Source organism: Cervus elaphus, chromosome 32 (genome assembly GCF_910594005.1).
Source record: "Cervus elaphus chromosome 32, mCerEla1.1, whole genome shotgun sequence".
Lineage (NCBI taxonomy): Eukaryota > Metazoa > Chordata > Mammalia > Artiodactyla > Cervidae > Cervus > Cervus elaphus.
In genome coordinates, this window is record NC_057846.1 from 10,484,715 (window position 1) to 10,504,797 (window position 20,083).

Below are 20,083 nucleotides of genomic sequence, written 5' to 3' on the forward strand. Positions count from 1 at the left end.
GTGGAAAAGAATAAATTGAATTTTTGCTTCAAATTCTTTGCAATTACGGGAAGCTATTATTTACATTGTAGGTGTCAGATAGAACCATCTGCGCTGATAAGCACAGATTCCCTGCCATTAGCCATCAGGCCGGTAGCCACACTCTGACATTCCTTACCTCTCCCGAGCAATAATCAATGTATACCCTTTATAATAAGTCTCCACTATATTAAATCAACCCCCAGACATCACCCCCTATCCATGCTGTGCTGAAGTTTATTAACTGAAGTCCTGTATATTAAAACTTCCATTGAGGTGCCTTTTAAAAAGGATGTGAAAAACGGGGACTGAAAGTCCAGCATCACGACACCTCACAGACGACATCCACTGTTGACTTTCTCATGCTTTTCATCTTTCTTATGAACCTGTGGAGTAAGATGTTTGTGGCTCTGGAAACTTTTATTTCAGAAACCACACTACTCTGGGGGGTTTCTTTTTGTTTGTTTTACTTTGTGTCACTGACAATGCCATTGGTTTAACTGATTGACTTTTTAATTATCACTTCAGCAAGTGTAGCGTCAGTGAAAAAAAAAATGCATTTATATGTGAGTCACTTCTATATATTCGTACAGTGACCATTTGGTTAAAACAAGTCTCTTTAAAGGTTTTCATCAGTCCTGCTAGTTACAAGGGTTTCCAAGTGGAAATCAAACATGTTCAGTTTGGGGGTGAAATTGTGAACCAGGTGGGAAGTATTTTCAGCCCTTCCCGGCCATGCTCCGGCCCCTCTGCCTTCCTGCCCTGTGTCCCCTCCACTGCCCAGAGCTGGGGGAGGTGAGCAGGCCGGGGGGCCGGGGGGCGAGCCCCCTGCAGCAGGCTGCGGGCGTCAGGACGCTGACAAGACAGCTTTCTGTTTCGTTCAAGTCTGAAAGGATGCCGCGGTGTTATCTGGTGAACTCACTGGTATTGAAAGTTACAGTTTTAACTCTTGTTCACGTTTTGGAAGCAACCGAGAATTGGGTGACATTAGGGAAGCATTGGTTTCCTAGGGAGGGCCGTGGCTCTGTGGTTGTGCAGGGTGCTGGCGAGGGAGGCGCTGGCTACAGCTCATCTCCAAGAGGGTCAGAAAGACAGACACGCACAGAGATAGAGATCCCAAGAGATGGAGCGGAGGTGCTGGTGGCACTTTGTTTCAGGTATTCTGTGTGTGCAAGTCGTCACAACAAAGCTTTGGGGAACAGCAATCCAGACAAGTCAGAAAATGCAGGCAAACTCAGGAGCCTTTCAGGCCACTAACCCCCACCCCCCCCCCACCCCAGGAGAGCACCACGTGGTGGACACGCTGTCCGGGGCCGGGTGCTCACCCTGTAAGCACAATGGTGCCCCGGGCCTTCTGTTCCATGGCTGCTTTCTGTCCCAGTAGGACACGTCCTCGGTACCCCTCACAGACAGATTTCGGGGACTCCGGTTCCAGTTCGTGGTGCTTGGCCGCCTGTGCACCGAGGCCCCCAGCTGTGTCCGTGAGCCCCACCCCGGGGAGGCCAGGAACCAGGGTCTCAGTGGCTTGTGGCCCAGGAGTCAAAGTCCTTGAGGCCGGTTTCTAGCTCGCCCTGAATGAGTCTCAACTCATTATTTTGGAGGCTACATATCAAAATTAGCAGTGTTTGGGGAAATTAGGGCGAAAGCTAGAGAAACTGAGTGTACCTCTCTGGACGTGGGCTGCACCCCTGTGGAAATGCCAGGTCTCAGGCCCACCCCACACCCCCTGAGTCTGCTCGTAACCAGACTCTCCCCGGCCAAGTGACCCACGTGCTGAAGGTTCTGCCCTCTGGGCTCTTCTCCAGACTGAACCTCAGGAATGTCCCAGGGTCGACAATCCGCAAGTACCGAAACACCCTGTTGGTGGTGATGGTTCAGTGTCTGCTTCATGCAAGACGAGCTCCCAGCTAAGATCTTTGTCTCGGAAGGCTCCCCACTCCCCTGGGCTGGAGACAAGCTGGCCCCACATGGAACGTCAGGGGCTCTGTGTAGCTGGTTGTTATCTGTGTTGTGCGGGTCTTAAAGGGGACTCAAGAGAGGAGACACTTGCCCTCAGAGGGGAGTAGCTGGGGATGGCCTCTTAAACTGAACCCCAGAGACAAGGGCCCAGGTACAAAGGCCAGAAGCGTTTGCCTCCAGATGCCTAAGTGCCTCTGAGATTCATGGGAGTTGGGGTCTCCCAAAGCTGTTATTTCTGAAATAATGATGATGTTCACACAGGCCAGGATTGGGGCAGAATGATGGGAAGTGAGGAGGCACTTGGAGGGAGTGGGTGGGGGGTTTCCCAAAATTTTCATGCCAGAAATCTTTCTTTTGCCCAGTTCAAATCCCTAAGTCATCACAACTATCCAGTAAGTGGTTAAATCCTTTCCACTGACAAAGCTGTGTTACTTACTTTTTTAAAGTGCCCTTTGATTAATTAAGTTCTTACAACTTGAGATCCTTCGTAGATTAAACTGACCCTTGCTGCTCCTGACAGCCCTGGTGAGCTGGCCACCAGGTGCCCGAGGCAGGACGTCCTCACGCACGCTTCCAGGGGTCAGCAGGGTGATGTAAGGGGCCAGGGTCCCTGCCAGCCAGCTTACTCCCGAGGGGCTGGGTGGGCTAGCAGGACCTTTCAAAGGTAAATTTCCCCCCCACACTGAGGTGTCCTGACAGTCAGTATTTGGTCATCTTTGAATTTCCTTCATGGATCAGGATGGACCAGATGGAAAGATGGCTCAACTGTGACCGTTCCACACAGTAATTTCAAAGTTTTCACCTCCGGTGACCAAGGATAATGGCTTCCCAGGTGACTCAGTGGTAAAGAACCTACCTGCCAATGCAGGAGATGAGGGTTCGATCCCTGAGTAGGGAAGATCCCCAGGAGGAGGGCATGGCGACCCCCTCCAGTGTTTTTGCCTGGAGAATCCCACGGACAGAGGCGCCTGGCGGGCACAGTCCGTGGGGCTGCGGTTGGACACGACCGCACGCACGCTAGGACATGGAGCCGCCTCGGGAAGGCCGCCTCACGTGGTGCCCCTCTCCTGGCCCCCGCCGACCCGCCCGTAACCCTGTGTGTGTCCACAGTCCTCGGCAAGATCCGGAGCGCCGTGGGGAGCGCCCAGCTGCTGATGTCCCAGAAGTTCCAGCAGTTTTACTGGCTTTGCCAGCAGAACATGGTGAGTGCCCCCTCAAGACCCTAGGGTGTGGGTCAGCAGGCCGGGCGTCCACTCTTTCCGCCCTCACCTCTGCCCTGTCCACTGTGAAGGACCGCTGCGGGAGTGCGGCCTGGTGAAGGATGAGGACGCGCCCAGCTCCAGGGCCCAAAGCAGAGAGGCCTCGGCTGTGGACAAGGGATGGGTGCGGTGGGCAGAGGGCGGTGGGCCCCCAGCCACGAGAGTGTCCTTGGCCACCGGCCTGCCCCTTGGGACCCCAGGCAGGGGGACAAGCGTGAATCTTGTCATGGGAATGTCACGGTGAAAGCGGTGCCGGAGGTGACTCCAATAGAAACACGTAAGCAGCCACGCTGAGAGAGACTGGCAGGGGCTTCCAGGAGCAGTACCGGCTTTATGTTACAGGCAGGAGTGAACTGAAACGCTGTGGACTAAGTTAGGAAATACGGTTGGCACTAAACTTGGTTCTGATCTTCCTGAAAATCAAAGGAAATATATATATGTTATATACACATATATATATTCTAATGTGAATACTTACATATATACAATATTATGTATAAATAAATATAAATACGTATCATTACACACATACTTTTCCTTATCTGACCAAAGAAAGTACTCACTTGATATTATTTTGGAGAAACAATAATTATTTGGAGAAAGTCATTGAAGAGTAATAGCTGAATGGTATTCACACTACTTTACAACCTCTTCTATGTATTTTTATTTATAATCTGTACACTGACCTCTTTCAGACCAAACATTTTCATTAGCACACAAGCAGCAGTTCACAGTGCCTCGACCTTGTTTTGCTCCGTCCTTAAATTCACAAGACCTGTGAGTTTGCAGCATGTTCTTCCACATGGAGGCAGCCCAGCACGTCAGAGTTGCCAATTCATCCCTCTTCATCAGGATCATTAAAAAGAATGTTTTCTCCAATATTTTCCATTAATCCCATTCCAGTTCATCATGAGATTTAAAGCGTTAGCACCTGGTCTCCTCTGACGTGAAGTTACAATCAACATTTAAGAGCAGGGGACGGGCAGGCTTAGGGTCCCTGAAAGGAACGTGCAGCTGTAGAAACACTTGGCTCTCCCATCCCCCAGGCGTGTCCTGCCCTCCCCCTGCCCCAGCCCCACCCCATCGCCATCTCTGAGGACTCACCAAGGCCACCAGGGGGCGTGGTCCCCGTTCAGCTGAGCCAATGGGAGGGTTGTCTGTGTCTTCAGGAACCTCCATGCAGCACAGTTTCCAACTGTGAGCAACGCACGTCTTCTCTGCCAGATGCAGCTGGTATTAGACCTGAGAATTATCCAGCCTCATCCTTGACGCCTCTTACACACGTCAGATTGCACTTTGTGTTGGCCATAGGAAGTCTGGCATTCCTTTTCGTGCGACCTCCATGTAGGGTTGGACCAAAAGCCCCGGAGCACTCGTTGGAGGAGGTTGCTGGGCTCTGGGCGGACCGTCGGCAGAGGGGCCGGCAGGGCCCTGCTCATCAAAACCACACTGTCCTCGTAGGCAGCTCTAGTTCTAAGTCAACGGAATGGCCCCAGGGAGTGAGTCAGACCCACTAGCTGTTGAGGATGGACTCCGGGAAGGGCCTGCCCTTGACACTAGCGGGCGGACCCCTCTGGCCGTAGGGCCAGCGGCCCAGCAACCCCAGGGCTGGGAGAGACGGAGTCACACACAGACCGCAGGTCTAACGCTGCACTTGAATGAGACCATGGTCTCTCCTCAGCCCTTCTCAGGACACACAGCTCCCAGAGAATGTTCTAAAACAGAGCATCTGAGCCCACATCCCAGGACCTCCCATGCTGGGGCCGGGTAGCACCCCGGGACCCTGCGTGCAGTCAACAGGGATGGACGGCTCTGCGCACTTGCCGGGGGAGGGGACTGGCCTGGCCCACCTCGATGTGACAGACAAGGCTTACAAACAGACCAGGGTGCGTGAGTGTCTGGGGACACAGACACAGCCATGCCTCCCAGAAAGAAGCAGAGGACACAGAGCAAGACCCTGACCATACTGGGGTCCACCATGACCATGGCCTCTGTCCCCCAGAGCCCAGAGCGGAGGCCCAGTGACCCCGGAGTTCACTCTTGGGCGACGTGATCCTCAGACACGTGCAGGCCCTTCACACCTGCCCCTGTGGGGGGTGGGGAGGGGAGGAGGGGTCGCTGTGCCGGCTTCGTCCTCCAGGAGGAGGACACGAAGCTCAGGACCCGCTGTCAGGGGGAGGAGCACCCTGCCAGCCCCAGCCGTCCAGGGAGCCCCTGTTAGTCCCCCCGAACCCCATCACCTGCAAGGCACAGCCCGGAGCAAGGCCTTCACTGTTTTCCTTCACAAGCAGCGGCTGAGCTCAGACTCAGGCGAGTGCATGACAACCCAGGCCTGGCGACCTGATGAGCCCTCCCGCGCCTGACCCTGACATGACCCTGACCCTGCACCTCGCCCTGACTCTGTACCCGACCCCACCCGACCCTGACCCTGACCGGACCCTGCCCCTGCCCGTCAGGTCGCCCCCTGGTGGCTCAGTGGAGAAGCTCCTCACAGTAAACAGCCGCCCCGGGGTTGCAATTCTCACTCTGAGCAGAAAACGAGGGCTTTGTGTGCAAGTGGCTTGGACGGCGGTTCTGACCCCCTCTCGGCAGGTCAGCACAGCTGCCATCTGGTTGCGTCGGGCAGGATGGACAGCGCCCAGAGAGTGACCTAGTGGGTGTGGACATGGAACCAAGACTGGACGTCTGTGTCCCCCAGCATTCACATGTCGAGTCCTGGCCCCGGTGGGGGGTGAAAGGAGGGGGCTGCGGGGTGAAGCTCACAGGGTGGGGCCCCGTGAATGGGTCAGTGCCCTGATAAGCGCGTGCAGGAGCAAACCCATCTAGGGGCCACATCCACCCTTGGCTGCCCATGCGCCACTCGGCAGGAACCTGACCTGCCAAGCCCTCCCTCCAGGCCGGGGCAACAGCATCCATGGTGCACACGTGGGGTGTCTCTGACCTTCAGAAGCAGGGCTGAGACCCCTCAGAGGACAGAAGGAAACAGGCCCCACCTCCCCAGTGCCCCCCACATCCAGCACCACCACAGACCCTGCCCAGGAGCCCCACAGGCACCCAGAACCAGAGGGCCTCCGGCCGCCAGAACTGTCCAGGCATCAAAACCTTCACAGGCGCCACCATCCCCAGGTTCTAAGAAAGCATTTTCTCCCAGTTGTGTTGAGATATAATTAACATGCAGCACTGGATAAATGTAGGGGTGCAGCACCATGATCTGACTGGTATACATCATGAAATGATTGTCACCATAATCTTAGAGAACATCCGTCACGTCTTGTGGGTACACAAAGAAGTGGAAAAATGTAATTTTCCTTGTGATGAGAGCCTTCAGGATTTACTCTCTTAACAGCTTTCGTACATAAGGAACAGCAGTGTTGACTGTATTTATCGTGCTGTACCTCACATTCCTAGTATTGGTTTATCCTGTTATTGGAAGTTCGTACCTTTGGCCACCTTCATGGCATTCTCCCTCCTCCCACCCCACCCCTACTTCTGGTAACCACAAATCTGGTCCCTTTTACTATGAGTTTGCTTCTTTGTTTTTTGAATTGCAGCACCCTGTTAGTTCCTGATACACAGCATAGTGATCTGATGTTTCAAACTGATCAACACAATAAGTCTAGTTACAATATGTCACCATACAAAGAGGCTACACAGTTATTCTTGGATTCCCCACACTGTACGTTTCATTCCCATGACTCTTATTTTGCAGATGGCAGTCTGTACCTCCTTATCTCCCGAACTTATTTCTCACCCCCATCCCCAGTCCCCTCTGCAAACACCTGTTCGTTCTCTGTATCTATGACTCTGTTTCCATCTCTTATGTTTGTTCCTTTGTTTTGATTTTTAGGTTCAACATACAAGTGAAGTCATACAGCATTTTTCTGTCTGACTTACATGTTATTGCAGATTTCAAGATTTCATTCTTTGTTATACTGAAGTAGTATCTCAGTATATATATATGCGTGGCATCCTCTCTGCCGAAGGACACTTCGGCTGCTTCCGTGTCTTGACTATTGTAAATAGTTTTGCAGTGAATATGGGAGTGCGTGTGTCTTTTTTAATTAGTGCTGTCGTTTCCTTCGGATAATACCCAGGAGTGCACCGTTGGGCTGTGTGCTAGCTGCATGTTTAGTTTTGTGAGGATACTCCATGCTCTTCTCCATAGTGGCTACACCAATCTATGTTCCCACTAGCAGCACACAAGGGCTCCCTTCTCTCTGCATCCTCAAAACCTTGTTACTTCTTGTCTGATGATGGCCACTGGGACAGGTGCAAGGTGATACCTCACTGTGGTTTTGCTGTGCATTTCTCTGATGATTCGTGATGCCGAGCATCTTTTCATGTGCCCGGGGACCATCTCTATGTCTTCCTTGGAAGACAGATCCTCTGCCCATTTTTCAACCACGTTAATAGATGTTTTTTTGGGCCATTGTAGATTCACAGCAAAACTGGGTGAAAAATACAGAGAAAATGCCACATACTCCCCGTTGCCACACACCAGCCCCACCAGATGGTCCGTGTGTTATGACTGGTGAACCCACACAAATCCATCACCATCACTGCGAGTCCATGGTTTCCATCGGGGCTCACTCTTGGTGTTGGACACTCTGTGGATTTAGACAAATATGTGACATGTGTCCACCAGGACAGTGACACGCAGAGCGGTCTCACGGCCCTGAGAATCCTCTGTGCTCCCCCTGGTCACCCCTTGTCCTCCCTCAGCCCCTGGCCACCTCGCAGCTTTTTCCTGCCTCCATAGTTGTGCCCTTTCCAGCATGTCCTACAACTGGAGCCACACAGAATGCAGACTTTTCAGGTTTGCTGTTGTTCAACTGCTCGGTCACATCCAACTCTTAGAGACCCCACAGACCGCAGCACGCCAGGCTTCCCTGTGCTTCACCATTTCCCGGAGCTTGCTCAAACTTATGTCCATTGAGTCAGTGATGCCATCCAACCATCTCGTCCTCTGTCGTCCCCTTCTTCCGCCTTCAATCTTTCCCAGCATCAGGGTCTTTTCTAATGAGTTGGCTCTTCACATCAGGTTGCCAGAGTATTGGAGCTTCAGCTTCAGCATCAGTCCTTCCAGGACTGATGGACAGGAATTCAGGACTGATCTTCTTTAGAATGGACTGGTTGGATCTCCTCACAGTCCAAGGGACTCTCAAGAGCCTTCTCCAACACCACAGTTCAAAAGCATCAATTCTTCAGTGCTCAGCTTTCTTTATAGTCCAACTCTCACATCCATACATGATACTTGAAAACCATAACTTTCACTAGATGGACCTTTGTTGGCAAAGGCATGCCTCTGCTTTTTAATATGCTGTCTAGGTTAGTCATAGCTTTTCTTTCAAGGAGCAAGGGTCTTTTAATATCAAGACTGTAGCCACCATCTGCAGTGATTTTGGAGCCCCCAAAAATAAAGTCTGTCACTATTTCCCTTGTTTCCCCATCTATTTGCCATGAAGTGATGGGACCGGATGCCATGATCTTAGTTTTTTGAATGTTGAGTTTTAAACCAGCTTTTTCACTCTCCCCTTTCACTTTCATCAAGAGGCTCTTTAGTTCTTCTTCACTTTCTGCCATAAGGGTGGTGTCATCTGCATATCTGAGGTTATTGATATTTCCCCTAGCAATCTTGATTCCAGCTTGTACTTCATCCAGCCCAGCATTTCTCTTAATATATTCTGCATATAAGTTAAATAAGCGGGTGACAATATACAGCTGTGATGTACTCCTTTCCTGACTTTTGAACCAGACTGTTACTCCATGCCCACTTCTGTTGCTTCTTGACCTGCACACAGATTTCTCAGGAGGCAGGTAAGGTGTCATGGCATTCCCATTTGAAGAATTTTCCAATTTGTTGTGATCCACACAGGCAAAGACTTTGGCATAGTCAATGAAGCAGAAGTAGATGTTCTTCTGGAATTCTCTTGCTTTCTCTGTGATCCAAAAGATGTTGTCAATTTGATCTCTGGTTCCTCTGCCTTTTCTATATCCAGCTTGAACATATAGAAGTTCTTGGTTCACATACTGTTGAAACCTAGCTTGGAGAATTTTGAGCATTACTTTGCTAGTATGTGAAATGAGTGCAATTGTGCAGTAGTATGAACATTCTTTGACATTGCCCTTTTGGGGGGTTGGAATGAAAACACATTTTCCAGTCCTGTGGCCACTGCTGAGTTTTCCAAATTTGCTGACATATTGAGTGCAGCACTTTAACAGCATCATCTTTTAGGATTTGAAATAGCTCAGCTGGAATTCCATCTCAGATTTTTTGAACGTCAGCAAATACTCATGGGCCCTCAGGAGCATGTGCACCCAATTCTGAATTACGGGGGCTTCTCCCGGACCCGCTTCATTGGGAAGAGCAGCCCCTGCCCCCGCCCCGCCCAGAGGGCTCTGTGGCTCTAACTGTGCATGTGTCCGGCAGGACCCCAGCGCCATGCCCAGGCCCACCTCCCAGGATCTGGCCGGCTACTGGGACATGCTGCAGCTGTCCGTTCAGGACGTCAGCATGAAGTTCGACGAGTTGCACCAGCTGAAGCTCAGCGACTGGAAGGTGGTTGAGTCCCCGGAAAGGAAGGTAAGCCCCTGCTGCATCCCCACTCAGAGCCCACCGCCCCCACCCCTGCCCACAATCCCTGCACGCGCTCCAAGCGCCACATTACCATGTGTGTCTCGGTCTGCAGTTAACAGGACAGGATCTGCTACCACACCTAAACCCGTGTGTGCACAACCAGGCTGGTGCTAGAGTCATCAGCACGCACAGTCAGTCCCTTTCTGGCTGACAGTTCCGAGAAGACACCAACAGAACCCACGTGTGAACTCGCAGTCACGTTTCCTGTCGGGCCCGTCCTCTGAGTTATCACCGTCACCCCCACCCTCTGTGTGGACTGCACTGCGGTAGTTCCCACAGGAGGCTTCAGGTTGCTTACAGGGACACCTGTGGAGACAAAAACACTGTAAACTTCACTGAGCAATTCAAGGATGTACACTTCCTGTAGAGCTGGCCCTGAGATAGGCTGAAAATGCCCATTAAGTTTGACCTGTCATTTCAGCTCTTCCCTTTAGGTATCATTTTCTCGAAGGCTGAGAAATAGGTGTGAATTAGCTATAAAGACATTGACTTCCTGACGCATCTTAGAGAAGTTCTCCAGAGTCATAATCTGATTTTCTTAGACAGGCACTGTCAATCAAAATGACAAAGAAAATTGATCCGAGATACTTTGGGACAGGGGAGTTTAACGTGTAGCTGAGGGTGTACATCTGGATAATTAGCACGCAAACCATCATCATTCTTTTTCCCTAAAATGTGCCTCCCGTAGTCCAGGCTAGAGACCATCGCTTGATCGCTGGTGCTGACGAAGCCCTTGTCACCGCAGACAGGGGGCGGAGGGGCGTGCAAACGACCAGATTGTGTGTAAGCAAGTCCAGGAGGCCTATGGTTTGGGCGTGAATGAAGGCGATCATAAGTAATGATTCCCAGTGAAAAAGTTATTCTAGGAAACCACTAAAAATCCAACTTTTAAACTAGTCTGAAGATACATAAAAGTCCCCCCGCCCCAGCCCCAGGACAGCTGTGAGCCTGTTTGGACTCACAGTGTGGGTGGAGGCGCCCAGGAGGACTGGTGCCTCACTGCCGCATGTTTCAGAGGCCGCCAAGGTGTGCACAGAGACAAGCCGTCCTGCACTCAGGGCAGGAGTTAAATGCTGAAACAGCTGGAAGTCTTGGCAAAGTAATTACCCCAACTGACCCCTGCCATCAAGTCCGGAAGGACATTGCTTCTGGCCCTAAGGACAAAGTTCCAAACACTGAGGTTATCCTCCTGCCAAAAACAGTAAGACCGACCTCGGGTTCTGCCATGTGTCCCCTGAACCCGCCATGGTGGCCAGGCCTGGGTCCTTCGGGTCCTTTTGGAGGCTGAAAGAAAAAGGACAGATGAGGGTTTCCCCCAGCAGCTGGGCATGTGCTTAGAAAAGGCCGCGCCCATTTCCAGCAAGGACTCCGTGTGGCCTGTCCCTCCCGCCTGGGCAGGTCCGGTGTGCGAGCCCAGACAGCAGACAGAGGGCGCAGGCGGGACGCAGGCCTCCCCAGTGCCCGGGGCGCTTGCCAGCTCCCGGGGTTCCTTTGCTGCCGAATCGGGCAGCCTCTCTCTTTCTGGAAAAGGCGTGCTGGGATCTTGGGGTTGTGGTTGGAGAACACGAGCTGAGAGTCAGAGCCAGTTTATCGCATTCGATTCCTATGCAAGTGAAAACCCGTAGGTAGTTTATGTCGAGGGGTCTGAGGCCCTTGGCAAGAGGACTTGAGGCGGCTTCCACCTCCTCGGACCTTGCGGTCTGTGGCATCGTGCAGGCCCCCGTGAAGGTGAACGGGTGTGCGTTTGTGAGGGAGCGTTCACCCAGCAGCGGGGTCAGAACGGTGCCAGGACCAAGCCCGCGGCCCGGGCCCACGTGCACAGAGGCTTCCTGCCCCGGGAGCTGGGCGGCACCGCGAGCCTGGCGGGTAGGGCGCAGCCCCGCAGGGGTGGGCGGGGGTGGGTGGTGGGGAGCGCCAGGCTGCTCTGACCCCCACTCTTGACCTGTGATGCTTTTCAGGAAGAAAGAAAGGTCCCCCCTCCAATACCAAAGAAGCCCCCCAGAGGGAAACTCCCCATCACGAGAGAGAAGTCTCTGGACCTGCCGGACAGACAGCGGCAGGAGGCGCGGAGGCGGCTGGCAGCGGCCAAGAGGGCGGCGTCCTTCCGCCAGAGCTCTGCCAGCGAGCGGGCCGACAGCATCGAGATCTACATCCCCGAGGCCCAGACGCGGCTCTAGGGCCGGGCCTTAGCCGTGCCGAGCGCCATCCCCTCGTCACTCCCGTCTCATTCCTCCAGTGAGTCCGCCCCGCCGTCATGTTTGTGCCATAAACACCCTGGAGCGCCAGGACGTCCGAGCTCGCGGCCACAGCGACTTCTCCCAGACAGCCCGGATGCCCACCCCCGGGCCGGAGCGGCGTGGGGACCCCTGACGCACCCCTCTGCTCCCAGAGGGGGTCGAGGAAACCGCTCGAGATGGAACCCAGTTCACACTTTCTTATTTATATTTTTATAAATCGTGTGATATTAGAGGCGAGAATAACAAACAACTGTGAAAGGGTGTGTCTCAGCACTCTCAAGGCATTAGATACCCCAAGAGAAGGTGCTACAGCTTGAGTGCAGGAAAGGAAGACCCCCACCCCGCGGCCTGGGCTCCCTGTGCCCTGAACCCGGCGACCCCTCACATGGTTCCTGTGCCAAGTCCATGGTGATGAGGAATCGTCTCTGCAGCCACCAAGCTCCCCGCCTCGCGCTTCTCTGGGAACCTGGGGTGGAAGTCCACCTCTGCGCCCCCAAACTCAGCACAGCATCTCCACGGCCAGAAGTCAGCTGAATATCCGTCCACACAGGGAGAGACAGACGGAAACAGAGTCTTAAGAGAGGCTGACTCTTCTGTAGCAGGGGTAGAAAGAGAACACGGTTGTCCTTAATCAGATAAAAGAGTCGTTTATTTTTTATCCCTTTGTAACTTAAACTATCACCCACAGTTCTGTCTTTAAGTTTCACCCTTTATGCTCCATGTGATTTTTTTTTTATAGATGTATATATATTCTCAAATGCTCTATCAGTTGACTTTCCAGGGTATCCTTAAAAAACAAAACAAAACAAAAAAAGTTTGCTTGTTTAAAATGACAGTTGTAATGCTGTAAAAAGTTTAAGAAATATGAATGTGTGTGGTAAGTATATCTCAGTTTAAATGGTAAAGAAGAAATGTGGTTTACATTGTATTTTTCCAGAATTCTTTTGTCCTATGCAGTACAGGTGAAGTCCAGAATATATTTCTTGCCTGTTTTCGACATGACAAAAAAAAAAAAAAAAAAAGAAGGTCACATTGTGATTTCCAGCTGTGGACTTTCAGAAAAGTAATTTGTTTTCATGATTCTGATTGGCACAGAGAAAAATAGGAAGGTCTCTAATGGAAGGTTTTCCATTCATCTCGTTAAATTTAGATGCCGGGACCATTGTTCCAACTGGATGGTTGTGTGTCTGTTGAGACACCACCTCAAAGGAAGCGCCCGTGGACTTACCCACTTGACCCCAGACTAGAGTCCTCGCTGTGACTCCAGGTAAAAGCAGGGGCCACAGCGTTTCCGCGGGACGCCGTGTGCCCGGGAGTGCGGGCCCCCAGCCCAGCAGCACAGACCCCCCTCCGTAGCACTTTGTTTTCCCATTTGACTCGCACTTTAAGACACACCGCCCTCCACACCTCGCGTGTGAGAGCTCCGGTGACGTCCTTGCACAGGCAGGCGCCTGCCGCCTGCAGCGTTTCTTTTCCTCATAGTCCACATTCCATGAAGCACGGGGTTCGTAGGAGCGCAGGTGATAGCAAAGCATGTGTAGCTTCACAGTTTTACTTTTTTAAAGCTGAGTAGTTAAGAAGTCCCTGTAAGAACAAAACCCTGTAAATGGAACCTCATATCTGGTATATATTTTACCAAACAGCCTTAAAATATATTTGGAAGCAAAAATCAGTACGAATGTATATCCTTGAAAAATGCAAAAAAAAAAAAAAATCCCTGAAATATTCTTCTATAAATGAGCCCTATTTCCCCAGAGTATTCTAAGCATTTTTTTCTACCTAAATAAATACCTAAATCCTGAGTAGTATACAATAATGATGCTTCTTCCTATATTTAGTATACTCTGTTAAAGACAAATGTATTTGCAAGCATTAGCATTTTAGACTTTAAACATGATGTGTTATTAAGACGAACAGCTCTCTAGAAATAACCACAGGAAATTGGGTGTGACTCCCTGACAAGGGGAGATGTAAAATGCATATGTGCTTGCAGCCTCCTCAGGTGTGCCTCACCTGGAAGCTGATGGGTTTTATCTCATTTCCTTGAACTTGTACAAAATGGCTATCAACCAACTATAAGATTAGACAACAATGATTCTAGATCCCAGATTCTCTGATCCTGACTTAAAAATACTCACTGAATTTGGATTAATGTTTTTATGTTTTGTATACTCTTTTTTTTAAATCTTAACCACCCCCCCCCAAAATCTTGACCTGAACCATCCGTAGGTGAGCAGATTCACCTAAACTAAACTTGACGTCGGTTGTTGGTTGGAGGTGGGGCGCGTGTCCGATCCCCTACTTGATCCACGTTTTTCCAAAGAAGGTTGTGGGGGGAGGGGCGGTGTGCGTGCGGCGGCGTCTGATGAGTGTCACCGTGTGTGGGACACGACCAAGTGCAATACAGCCGTTCTCGTGGTGACATCCCGTCATGAAAGGCAGACGATAAGCCATGTTTACACGTTGTACATGTAAAGAGAAATAAAACTGTTTATAATACTTGTGTTCCTGCATCACACGAACTCTTACAGTCACTCCTACAGACACAGAGCACATAGCTACTCTGTGACCATTTCATCACATCCTGGATGCAATTTAGCAAAAGATGATCTTCAGGATTGAGAATCTGGTTGAAAATGATAACACACCGCATTCTAGGCACATTTGTGATGGAAAGGAAGTGCCACGTTCTCTGTGATCACACACTTCCCTTCCCTGGAGATAACGCCTGTAACCATCATAACCAGGTGCCCTTTAGAACCATTTTCCTCACGACCAACACGTTGCTGTTGCCGTGCTGACGGCCCTGCGTGACTTTCCAAATCAGAACACAAGTATGATAAACAGGGTCCTAGTGTTTAACAAAACCCAGAAAAGGCAAGTCTCACTTGTTCACAAGTGCGCTTTCAATGTAATTCATCTCATACATCTTCATTGGTTATAGTTATCTTTAACATGAGAGCGGTTAGTGACAGTTGTTACCACTGTTTCTCAGCAAATTGATGGGACCATCCTAGAATGGGGGATGAAGAGTTGAACTGTGGTATGATACCAAAAAATTACATTTTTGTTTAAAAGGAAATGTTGTTGATGTATTCACCTCAAAGTCGATACTAAAGACGTCCAGCATTAAATAGGAAAGTGTATGATTAGGAAAAAAGATCAGTCTATATTGATGATTCCCTCTTTAAACAAAAATAACCACCAAGTCAGTGACCTTGCAAGTAGAGACTGTCCCTGCTGATGCCTAGAGATAGAAGTGACCAAATTTATGGCCAGAAGACAGCACCATCCAGGGCCCACAGATGTGGGGCTGGGATGTTTCTTTGGGGGTCTGTGTTCCTGTTCAACCCTTCCCAAGTCTGCATGGGGCAGTCACCTCTCCATCACCTTCACTGGAAGACCCCACACTGCACTTTCACGCAGGTCTTCAGCCAGATCCAGGATGGACTTTCCTGGGAAGGAAAGGCATGGCGCAGACATCCAGTCCAAGTGCCTGCAGGGGCACCGAGGACAGCTGTTTAGAGCAGCTGCCTGGTTTGGGCCGAAGCATCCGGTGACGCGTAAGAAGCAGGAGAAAGGGGAAGGCCCTGCGAGAAACCCTCTGCTCTCAGCAGTACCTGGGTCCAGTCACAGGGACCGTGAGCGCTCTGAGGAGCATCCCGGGAGACCCAGCCAAGGCTTGAGCTGCTTTGGTTGGAGAACCTCAGCTCCTCCAGACTCCTGTCCACTCCCGAAGGCCCCACGTGCAGTCTGGAATCAGTTGCCAGCGCCCAGTCCAGGGGAATGGAGGCCCTGCAAACCTTGGCCACGGGGCAGGGGCGTGTCCCACCGAGGGTGCAGAAAGGTGGCCCCGACGGGTCAGCCTGCGGAGGGCGTGGGACGTGGGCCTCCTGCCGTTCTGAGAAGCGGCACCTTCCTGCCACACGCCCAACATCAACCAGATGGCTCCACACACGCCTTTAACCCCACATGTTTCTCAGGCACCTCCCTTCTTCTCAAAGCCTGAACTGCTGGATTTTTTTTCTTTTTTTTGCATATTTAACATATGAATCAGGTAGTTGGAGACACTGGTTTTCAAACACCAGCCGCTTGGAACACCTTGAGAGTCTCCTTTGTTTTAATCTGCATATTTGTTTACACTTGTTTGAAAGTTTTGGTTAAAGACACTGTTCCAAAATTCGAAAATAAAATAGAAAACCTCAAATATAAGTGACCGAGACTATAGCTGCTGCTGGTTAGCGGAACATTCTCACCACCGGGGCTAGAGCAATGGGCGTGGCCCTGTCAGCCTCCCCTGCACTGTCTGTCCTCCACGCGTGGCACCGGGTCACATCAGAGCCCTGCGCCTTCACAGCAAGAGCTCCACCTTGTCACTTTACTCCGTTCAGAGTTGCAGTAAATGTGGGTAGTGGACACGATGCTGGGAGAGGTGCCCTTTCACACTTGAGGAAGTGCCCTTTAGCACAGAGTGGCTGCAGAGGGTCCTGCAGTCGAAAGAGAAACCTGGGAATCTCCAGTCGGCTGGCCGAGCAGCCTGGCTTTCTGTTCCTACATCATCCACAACTTGTCTTGACTCTGTGTTCCCGTCTCTCCTGTTCCTGTCGCCCTCACTGACATTCTGTGTAAGACTGATGGCCCTGACATCTTCTGAGCTGGTTGTGAAAGTGTCCCCATTCTTGATAAAGCGGGTCCCACCTGCTCTGTGTGGGATGCATGTGGAATCCAGTCAGATCCTGAGTACCAGGCTCAGCGGTCCCCTCCTGGGAAGGCTGTCTGGGCCCAGCAGGAGGCGATCACGAGCTTCTTGAGGGCCTGGAAGTGGAGAGAGCCCTGAGAGGACCTTTCTCCATTTTCTCCGGCTTGGACAGCAAGCGTTTCTGAATGTTTCCCTGAACAAGGGCCAGGCACCCCCCAGAATGAGACTGTGTTATCACCATTGCTTGGGCACACCTGCATCTCAGGGGAAATGACAAGGTCTTAAGTGAAACAGGAAAGCGACAAAGAAAAAACAATTTGGAAGCAGAAAACAGCATGTGGGACCGTGCCAGGGGCGGAATTAGACGACCTGACCGGAATCGCCGGAGGCTAGTGAGGGCGCCACCGCCTCGCCCGGCCCTGGCCGCGCGTCCTGACCCCTCTGTACCTCGGAGAAGGCCAGGTGGTCCGGCAGAGCGCTCCGAGCAGCCGCCATCTTTTCATCCTTCAAGCATCGCGAAATCCCCGTGATTTTCCCGGTTGCTGTCGTAACCCTGGCGTTCTGATCCAGCGTTAAAAAGAATTATTTCAAGTTTCAATCTAAACTCTTGGAGCTGACTTCCTTGCAGAGGAAATGTTAGTTACCTACCACAACACTACTTTTTAAAAGATTTTGTATACACACAGAGAGAAACAACAGGGGTTTACCTCCCTACTTTCTTAGATTTTATGTGACTCTTCATCATGGGTGCTTATTCCGAACCTGAAAGCCTTGGAAACGCACGCTTTCACGTCCTCAGTGAGGAAGGACCGGTCTCTGCAGTGTGTGTACACGGTTCCGTCTGTCCAGCAGACGAGACGAGAGGTCGGTCTGTTCGGGCGACAGGGAAGCAGGGACCCCGCGGCCGTTTGTGGCGCCCCCTCCTGGAGGCCACGCCCCTGCCCTTCGGGCCCCGCCCCGCCCCGCCCCCACGGCCCAGCCCGTCGCTTTGCCATGATCACATCACTTTAAAGGGCTCAGCACGTCCGTCTCTCTCCCTTCACTTTACACCTGGTTTACCAAATTCTAAAAGTTTCCCCTCGCCAGTAGTGAACCCCAGGCTACTTTCGAACTCTGATTTCCAAATGCTGTCCCCTCCGTACGGGTCCTCCCTGCCCGGAGAGCAGTCCACACGCCCACCCCCCACGTCACGTGCCAAAACACCCAGCTGTGGCCTAAGGACTAAAGGAAATGCCTCCTACAGAAATTCAAGGGATGTTAGAACCAGGAAACTAGCTGGTTTAGTTAACGTTTTAAAAAAAAGTATATAAATATATATATAGATATATATACATATGGAATCATATCAACCACAGAGCGCCAAATATTCTACATCTGTACAGAATCACTCTTCCCTGGAATTAAACTATTTTAGGAATTCTCTTTCTCATGCTTTTCTGGTTCTTTTGATAAGTTCTCTTCAGTAGCATGCAGGACACCTACTCTGAATGTACAGGGCGCAGTCCACACCACGCTCTCTTCCTTTTTGTGGATAAGTTCTGATCAGATGTTGGTCATCACTTCAGGGCATTGAAGGATTGTGTTCCTTGGGTTCTTTTCTCTCCTGACTCTTTTTTCACTCTTTCCTGACTTCTTCTAGGATAATGCCTCTCTCATCTGATTTCTGTACTGCTGATGTTCACCTCCTGTAAATAGTTCTGCAATTAAATTTTTCGAGAAAAGGAATGTTTACTTTTCATTGGAGTGAATCCTCGTGTGATTTTTAAACTCAGAATCTTTATATAGACCAAAGAGTTTTATCCAGAAAACTGCACCCTTCCCCTCAGGATATATATTTACTTGTTGGAACAGCGTCAGCTCCTCTATCCGCTGAAAAGAATCGGACGTTTATTAAGGCAACAGGTTTCAAATGTACGCAAAAATGGCACAGATTAAAACGAGTTTCAAACGAATCAATCTGGCGGTACTTAGTCGGTGCTCGTTTTAGGTCCCCTGGAGGGGCAGGAGCAGCGGCCGGCAGGGCGCGGGCGGGTCCGCGGCTCCGCGCGGGGAGGCCGAGGCCCGGAAGGCGGCCCCTCGCCGTCCGCGCTGCGACCGGGGCCTCCACCTGCCGGCCCCCCGGAGCTCCGCCTGGCGCCCCCGGCCCGCGGGCCCCCCGGAGCGCCGACAGCGCTGCCTGAGCTTCCCAGGCTGCCCGCCGGCCTCCCCGCGTTCCCAGGTGAGTCCGCGCGGCGGGCGGAGCGCCTCCGGCCGGGTGCGCGGGTCGCGGGCTGTGCGGGGATGAGAACCCCTGCTGAGGTTCGGGGGTTCTGGGCGAGGGGCTGACGGAGAAGCCGGCCCGGTACGGATCCCTGCAGCTCACCTGAGAACGAGCAGGGTGCGAGCGTCTTCAGTTGTGAGACGCCGCTTCTAAATGAGCACCCAGACCTGCTGCTTCAGCCTTCACTCACCCTACTGCTTTCTCCTTCCAAGATTAATTTTTATTTGGAGTATAGTTGATTGGCAATGTAGCGTTAGTTTCTGCGTACAGCAAAGTGAATCAGTTATGCATATGCACGTATGTCCTCTTTGGAGTCCATTCTGTTAGAGTCATGGCAGAGTACTGTGTAGAGTTCCCCGTGCTAGACGGTGGGTCCTTATTATCCGCTTTGATTATAGTAGTGTGCGTATATCAAGTCCAGTCTCCCAGTTTACCCCTCCCCCATTATGTTTCTGGTAACCATAAGTTTCTTTTCTCCATCTGTGACTCTCTTTCTGTTTTGTAAATAAGTTCATTTCCACCGTTTTTTTAAATTCCACATGTAAGCAGGATCATATGACACTTGTCTTTGTCCGACGTCATTCTCCAGGGGCATCCATGTTGCTGCAGACGGCGTTACTTCGTTCTTTTAATGACTGAGTGATGTTGCGCTGTGTATGTGCTACATCTTACTTACCCATGTGTCTGTTGACAGGCATTTAGACTGCTTCCATGTCTTGGCTATTTTAATAGTGCTGCAGTGAACATTGGGTTACATGTATATTTTCAAATTATGGTTTTCTCTGAATATATGTCCAGGAGTGGGATTGCTAGGTCATATGGTAATTCAATTTTTAGTTTTTAGAGGAGCCTCCATACTGTTCTCCGTAGTAGCTGTGCCAGTTTACATTCCTGTCAACAGTGCAGGAGGGTTCCCTTTATTACACACCCTCTCCAGGGTTGGTTGTTGAATTTTTGATGATGGCTATTCTGACAGGTGTGAGGTGATACCTCATTGCGGTTTTGATTTGCATT

General features: G+C 51.2%; 1 protein-coding gene and 1 long non-coding RNA gene across 4 annotated transcripts in view; one reads left to right on the top strand and one right to left on the bottom strand.

The window, feature by feature from the left end:
• The window catches only part of DLGAP2 (DLG associated protein 2), a 587,786-nt gene extending 574,634 nt beyond the window's left edge, over positions 1–13,152 (top strand). The window contains exons 15-17 of the mRNA XM_043893841.1: positions 3,088–3,179; positions 9,667–9,819; positions 11,832–13,152. Of these exons, the coding sequence (XP_043749776.1) occupies positions 3,088–3,179; positions 9,667–9,819; positions 11,832–12,050 (464 nt within the window). The 3' untranslated portion in view covers positions 12,051–13,152. The remainder of the gene's footprint in view (positions 1–3,087; positions 3,180–9,666; positions 9,820–11,831) is intronic.
• Positions 12,293–18,759, bottom strand: LOC122688033. 3 transcript variants are annotated; one of them, XR_006339310.1, is made up of 4 exons: positions 14,354–18,759; positions 13,518–13,694; positions 13,033–13,097; positions 12,293–12,703 (listed from the first exon to the last, which is right to left on the bottom strand). It is a non-coding gene; the product is annotated as an uncharacterized LOC122688033 (long non-coding RNA). The 3 variants fall into 3 exon arrangements; XR_006339308.1 differs by lacking the exon at positions 13,033–13,097; XR_006339309.1 differs by having other exon boundaries at positions 12,293–13,097.
• Positions 18,760–20,083: the final 1,324 nt, after the last annotated feature.